The sequence below is a fragment of the Lepidothrix coronata genome, unplaced genomic scaffold (genome assembly GCF_001604755.1).
Source record: "Lepidothrix coronata isolate B3197 unplaced genomic scaffold, Lepidothrix_coronata-1.0 Scaffold106, whole genome shotgun sequence".
Lineage (NCBI taxonomy): Eukaryota > Metazoa > Chordata > Aves > Passeriformes > Pipridae > Lepidothrix > Lepidothrix coronata.
The window spans coordinates 2,857,690-2,865,234 of NW_016690286.1; the positions used below are offsets into that span (position 1 = coordinate 2,857,690).

General features: G+C 40.7%; 1 protein-coding gene across 1 annotated transcript in view; it reads right to left on the minus strand.

Moving 5' to 3' along the window:
* Nucleotides 1-5,089, minus strand: part of CUNH7orf31 (chromosome unknown C7orf31 homolog) — a 24,125-nt gene extending 19,036 nt beyond the window's left edge. The window contains 2 exon segments of the mRNA XM_017823839.1: nucleotides 813-963; nucleotides 5,058-5,089. Of these exon segments, the coding sequence (XP_017679328.1) occupies nucleotides 813-946 (134 nt within the window). The 5' untranslated portion in view covers nucleotides 947-963; nucleotides 5,058-5,089.
* Between the last annotated feature and the right edge of the window lie 2,456 nt (nucleotides 5,090-7,545).

Sequence of the window (7,545 nt, forward strand, 5' to 3'; positions counted from 1 at the left end):
TAATGGAAGAAGTTATCAGTAGTAGTAAACCAGAAGGTTGTCAGAAAGACGGAAACTAAGACCTGACTGTGCTAAAAAAAGAGATAAAATCTCACATGAAAGAACACTGGAGGACTTGAGGCTCACTCTGGAATCTGTAATGTATAGGAAAACCAGAAATTTAGATTAAAAAAAAATTGTTGGGAGTACCAAGCAGCATGGAGGTTCAGCTTTACAGACCTTTGAAAACTGCAGGAATTCTGCCATATCCTGCAGCCTAGCTAATAGTATGACTGAGCCTGCAAAATACAATAAAAACACATTGATTCCTGGAACTTCACAATTACACATTAATGACTATGAAAGCAAAATGCAGACTTCCTGTAATTTTAAATTTTAATTGAAAAGTTTTTCTCAGTAATTCTAGGTCAACCTGTAATCTAGAAAAAGATATTGTTTAAAACAGGAGTAGATCAAAGACTAGCATGACAGATGTTGGTGATTCATTTTTGAAATATGCTCATTTTTTCCAAATTAGAAATGTAATACACATATTGGTTTTATTATTTATGAAAATTATTTCAGGAGATTTCGAGTGCTAAAGCCACAGTAAAATGTATTTTTGCAGTCCTCTTTTCAGCTGTAATGAACATCTTTCCTAGGAAACTGATGGATTATTGCACAAAGTAGAGGATACTTTGGTTCATTAAAGGAAAAAGAAAAAAATGTGTCTTGCCAGAAAAACATAACTATGAGAAAATACTTTTGGTAAGAGTAAATTGATCTAAAATACTTCTAATGGAATAATTTACCTTTACAAGTTATGTTCTTACCTGTCTTGTGAGACAGTTGCACAAGAAGGAATTTGAAGTGGAGTTAGTACCTCATTTGAATCAAAGGTTCTTGGTAGGATTTCAGGTCCCTCATTTTCTCCACAGTATTGGTGCAGGTCATGTGGTAGCATCATATTTCATATATGAACTTCTGGGAGAAGATACAGGATAAAATACCAAATGTCAAAGAATTTGTTAGTCCACCTGGATACTGAGGAGGAAACATGAGTTCTGCCTAATTCTGGCAAGTGTCGACAAGAAAGAGCAGTTGCTTTTACTACTGCTACCTGGTTATTGTACTGGGCTACAAAAGAAAACCAAACCAGAAAAAGGAGGCAGATTAAAAAGATATGATGCTGTTGCTTTCTGTTATTGATGAACATAAGCTAGAAATAAGCTATCAAGTAGTCAAAGGAGGAAGTTTGGACTTAGAAAGTCTCACTTGGTGAATTCAGATTCACTATAAAGTTCCAGTCTCACTCTGAAAAGGATATTAAATCCATGATACTTTTAAAAGAAAAGAATTTTTTTTTCTTAATTGCCATGATTTTTATTTCTACTTCTGTGCTGACAGGAAATGTTTTAGTCCTTCTTTCACCAGTATTTCAATACTGGTTGATTAGCTACTTGTGAGGAGAAGTGCTGTGTTAGGTCAGTATAAACTCCTGTGCTCTCCAGAATGCCATGTGGGCATTATACCTAAACAAGTTACCTCTGTTGTGAGCCGCTCTGTTGCACAAGAGAAAAGCACCAGGACTTGCACTTTTTACCCAGTGAGGCTCTGGTTCACAGTGACAAAGAGTGTTCTCTCTGAGATGGAGTAGATGAAGAAGCACTATTGCTTCCTCCCCCATCCACCAAAAGCCAGCAGAGCATTCCCTTGTATCTGTGCCCTGCTTCTTCTGGGAGAATCTTGAGGAAGGCCCCAGGAGCCTACTTGCCCTATGACAAGCACAGTAGGGGCATGTAGTAATGTCTAGTATAAGTTCACAAATACAAAGGGAAGCACTCTGCTCTCCACAAGCTGTGACAGAACTTCTTTTGACTAAAACCCAGTGGCTCATCACATGGAGAAGGCTGAGAGGCCTTTGTTTGACCCCCTTACATTTTCAGTTGTACCTTTAAGCCACTTCCGCGCTGCTGTGCTCTTAATGGTCTGCTAGGTTTCAGATATAGATTTTAAAATGGCAAGAGGAATCTGAGGGGTCTCAAGGAGAACAGTGCAATATATATTCATCTCACTGGGACATGTTTGCCATCCTGACTTATGCAAAACTTTGACAAAAAAAGGATATTATGATCAAGCCCTCTCCTTCTCTGGAATATGTCAATGAAATGCAAAAGACTTTGCTTTGTCTTATTAAAATAGGAAACTAATTTGAAAATATTTTAAGTATGTTATTCTTCTAGGATATCTGGGGGTTTGGGCCATATGGTTTTGATGAGAAGAAGCTGATGTGGCATATTCAAGTGAAAAAAATCAAATTAGTTCTATCACGCTGGCAATTTATAGAGTGTTGGGTGGTCTGCTATATGCTACAGGAGCACTGGGGGAATCTCATCCTGGTGATTCAGATTCAAGTACAACTGGCTTGCAATGAGAAAAATTTTCCGAGTTGTTCATCCACAATCTGCAAGTGGGCAAGAAACAGAAGCTAGACATTCCTTCCAGCAGAACTGCTGTGGTTCTATAATGTAATGCACTTCTGAGTCCACATTTCTCAGACATGTATTTCTGCCTGCCAGAATTACAGATGGAGCCTGTGACTAGTAGATTTTTTGCCTCTGCCTGTCGCACATATAGGGAGGTGCCACATTTCATAGGTTTTCCTTGCAACTCCACAGCAGCAGTTGCCCACTGAGGCAGGGATCTATGCCATCAATTTTACTTCATCAGTCTCCTCGCATTTCAATCATCATCCGTAGCACCAGATCATGATCTGACTGCATTCAGCTCCAAATCCACAATGTACATATAGACTTACACCCCTCTTGCAGTCTTTCCCAGCGTATCAACACAAGTGCCACTGATAGGCAGTAACCCATACGCCCTCATCAAAAGGGTACTGAACGTATATGTACCATGTCCCTGCAGCTGCACTAGTCCAAAGCCACCATGCAAATCCTAAAACTTGCCTTCATCTCCAGAAAAATTTTCATTGCACAGCACTTCCAGGTGGCTGACTTGGGGACCACAAGTTTGTATCCATTCACACTTTCCTTTAGCAGCAGGATCCAGATCAAGGTCCAAGACATCCCTATGAACAGTGGTCTCTGGACGCAGTCCAATACGTGCAGAAAGACGCACACTGTCTGTTCAGTTCTGTTCCCTGGCAAACTGGCCTGATTCCTTGGTAGAAGAAGCCAAGGGGATTACAGCTCAGTGACTGAAGTCCCAAATCCTTATTGATCTAGGGGAAATCACCCACAAAAGAACTTACTAGTTTCCAGGATGATATCTCTCCAAGGGAGGAGCCATGGTCATACACATTTCAGCCCCAGAGCTTTCATAAATTCATGGTCAAGAGAATGAATCATCTCACCATGAGGCTTTGATGAGAAAAAGCTTCCAGTGAGAGAAGGCAGGAAGGTATAGGAAAATGATACATTATTATTCTGAGAAATGATACCTATATAAAAATTGATTTCTAAATGTAATAACCTTTCAAATATTGTGTTTACAGAACCCCAAAGAAATATTATTCCAAAAGAGGAGACAATTTTTGGGGAATAGCCTTTCTCATCCCAAGCTTTATTGTCTGTCTCTTTGGAAGAAAACGTTAATAAGAAACTGTGAAGGGCAGAACTCAGAACTAAGCCTGCCTTCTTGTTCAGTCCAGTGCACTGTGACTGTGCTTTGTCTTGTGTTCTGGTAGAATTTGACATCACAGTGAGAGGGTGTTTGGGATCTTCTGGAGTGACATACAGAGAATGAGACAGCTGGTGATGCCAGCAGGTGGTTAACTGTTGTATGAGGGGGGAGGATGTTAGAGAACACCTGGCATCTGGGATCCAAGACATACACAGGCGATGTGCAGTTTTGCCTCTCCTGAATAAAGCAGTAAATACAACCACAAGTCAAGCCAGTTACAGAAAATTTGATTGGGAATAATTGAGTGAAATCATGTGGGTGTTGGTTCCATTTCTGACAAAATGGCTGAGCCTAAGTAGATTTCAAGTAAGGCAGACAGCACAGCAGCAGGAACTTCTGTGGAGTATCAATTTTTATTCCCACTCTTGGAAATACCAATATCCTTTGTTTAGGTCCTGTGTGGGATTTTCACACCATCCTTCAAACAGTTGGACCTGGCCACTGGTGGAGTTTGGATTCTGGTTAGTTGGCTTACTGGATGTTTCTGCCTTCCTACGTTTGACAGACATGCTGATAGATTTTGATCTGATTTACTTTCTTCTGCTGACCTTTTCTCTCAATGTGGTTTTTGTTTGAGTTGAATTGGCATCAAAATAAATGGATATGTTTGAAAAGAGTGTTTTTGTTCTCTTTTTCTCACCAGTCAGAGTAAAATTAGCTGGAGGTCCTACTTTTCTTGGAAAAGCAGTGTGAAAAAAAACCTGAAAGCATGTCTTTTGGCAAGTGATAATACATAAATATCTTTTCTGAATACCTATTAAATGTACTGTCATGTTATTAATATCCAGTAGAGCCAGTAATGTGTTTATTATGATTTTGGACCACTGGTTTGTTTTTAACATGGATGACTTGACCATCACATTAAAGTGAACTACTCTTTAATATTTGTGCCATGTGCAAGTGATATAGTTGTATCAGTGATTTCCATAGTTCACAAGTTCAATATAATCTGAAAAAAAAATATTTTCTGTGTTTCTTTTTCATGCTTCATCCTAGTCTAGAGCTGGATGTATGGAAAAGCTAAGCAGAACCTTTTCATTCATTTAATTTATTACTCAACTGTTGAAAAATCTCTGTTATTTCCTTCCAAAAAAATACTATGGAAGATTTACAGTTGTGGTTTTAAGATACGATGGGAATGACCTGCCTCATTTGTTGTTATAGAGGGTGTGCTGACTGGAGGAAAAAGGCTTAGGACATAACTTCTACTCTCTCAATCTTCACACAAAAGAGGTCACCCCCACATGTAAATCTATCAGTACCTAAGTTATATGTTTCACTGGCACCTGTATCTCCAGATTAGTGAGTTTCTTTGGAAAACAAATAACTGTGATGGTGAAGGTCCTTCATACATCTCTGTATAGCTCCCTTACCAGGCTGCAGTGGATTCTGTGCTGATGTTCTGTGCTGATGTGACAGTGGTGTCGGGGAAAGATGGACATCACAAAATCACAGATTCGCAGAATGTTTGAGGTGGGAGAGGACATCTGGAGGTCACTCAGTCCCTTGCTCAGATAGGGCCACCTAAAGCAGGCTTCCTAGGACCGTGTTTCCAAGGAGGAAGACTTCTCAGCCCCTCTGGACAACCTGGCCATTGCTCAGTCACCCTCACAGTCTAAAGTGCTTCCTTATGTTCAGACAGACTCTCCTGTGTTTCAGTTGGGGCCCATTGCCTCTGGTACTGTCACTGGGCACAAATGAAAAGAGCCCAGCTCCATCTTCTTTGCAGCCTCCCTTCAAGTATTTGTACACATTGCTGAGATCCCCCTTGAGCCTTTTCTTCTCCAGGTTGAACAGTCCCTTTCTCTCAGCCTTCCGTCATATGAGAGATGTTCTGGGCCCTTCATTGTCTTAGTGGCCTTTCACTGGACTTCCTGCAGTAGCTCCATCCCCCCTATTCTGAGGAGTCTTGAATTGGACCCAGTATTACAGTTGTGGCCTCACCAGTGCTGAGTAGAGGTGAAGGATCACCTCCCTCAACCTGCTGGCCACTCTTCCTCATGCAGTCCAGATACCATTTAGCTTCCTTATAGAGAAGGCATGGTGTTGTCCCCTGTCCAACTCAGTGTCCACCAGCATCCCCAGGTCCTTTTCTGCAAAGTTGCTTTCCAGCTAGTCAGCCTCCAGCATGTACTGGTGTTGGGGTTTTGCTTCCCCACACGCAAGACTTTCCATTTGCCTTTGTTGAATTGCATGAGGCTCCTATCAATCCAGTTCTCTAGCCTATTTAGATCCCTTTGGTTGGCATCATGACCGTCTGGTGTATCAGGCACTCCGCCCAGTTTTCTATCATCAGCAAACTTGCTGAGGATGCACTCTGCCCCATAGTCCAGATCATCAATGAAGACATTGAACAAGACTGTCCCCAGTACTGGGTCCTGGGGTACACTGCTCCTTATTGAACTCCAACTAGACTTTGTACCACTGATCATCACTCTCCGGGCCCAGCCGTTCAACCAGTTTTCAGTCTTCTCATCCAGGCTATGAGGATTTTATGGGGAATAGTATCAAAACCATGACTTAAAGTAAACAGTGTGCACTGCTCTCATTATGTCTACCAAGTAGTCATTTTACTGCAGAGCATCATCGGGTTGGTCAGCCATTACTTCCCCTTGCTGAATCCATGCTCCCAATCACTTTGTCCTTCATGTGCCTGGAAGTGGTTTCGAAGGTTGTTCCCACACTCTAGCAGTTATGTGGAAAGTCAGATTAAGAAAACTATCCCTTTTGCTGGGGCAAAGTGAGGAAGGAGCCTTACAACAGGGCATCCCTTGAATTCAAAGAATAATCCGCCTTCCTAAGCAAAATATTCCCCTCACGGGGATTAAAATAAATTGATGGCTCTGTCAGACAGATAAAATAGCAATTTGTGGTTAGCTGTGGTAGGTATATGATCTCAGGTCAGGGATCTTATAACCTTCCAATTGACTAATGCAGAAAAGATGACTTGCTAAGGCAGTCTTAAACCTCTCCAAGTCTTAAACCCTCTCCAAGGTGTATATTCTTCAGATGGTGAAATGTGGCATAGCCAGTGGAAACCAAAAATAAAAACATAATTTCTAAGTGAATAAAGTTATGTTGCCTACATGGTGGTGGGCCAAGGAAAGATGAGTCCCATTCAGCTAAATAGGGAGAAAAGTAATTTATCTAATTAATACTTTCCCCCTAAAATAGAGGGATGTGAGCATTTCAGTGAAGAAGACTGAGACATCATTCTCTGGACTTCTTACTGCTTTTAATAGCCATGATATTGTGAGAACTACACATGCATTCAGATCCAAAAAGAGCCAGATCAAGCTGTTTATTGAAGTGAGAAATTATATGTATTCTTATCCCTAAGCTGGTGTTAAAAGGCAAGAGTTAGAAAGCATTGATACACAGCTTAATAATACACACTGCAAGAAATCCTCTCTTCAGGCTTTATGTCAAATGCCATTGTAATTTTTTAGGTGTTTTTCTTTTTTTTTTTTCTTTTCTTTTAATTTCCTTGTTCTAGGAATAGTTATTTAAAGATAGAAAGTTGACATGACCAGATTTGTTAAGGCTGAAAGTTCATTAGGTAGATTTTGTAAAGCTGACTGTGTAGTTTGCGTTTTCCTAACTCCTCCAGGGCTTCTTGTGGCAATTTACAGCCCAGGTTCTGTGAGGAAATACAGGATTCTCCCAGAAATCAAGCTTTAGAAGGACTGTTCTTTCTGCCCTCTCGTGGCCACAGGCCAGTTTTGCAACGATGGGAATTCCGAAGGCTTACATCGCATTTCAGCAATCCCAAACGTCTTGCTTTTACTTTAGAGAACGGACACCAAATTTTGTATCTCCGAGTTAGGTTTTCTGTATACAATGTATTTATGTGCATCTTTC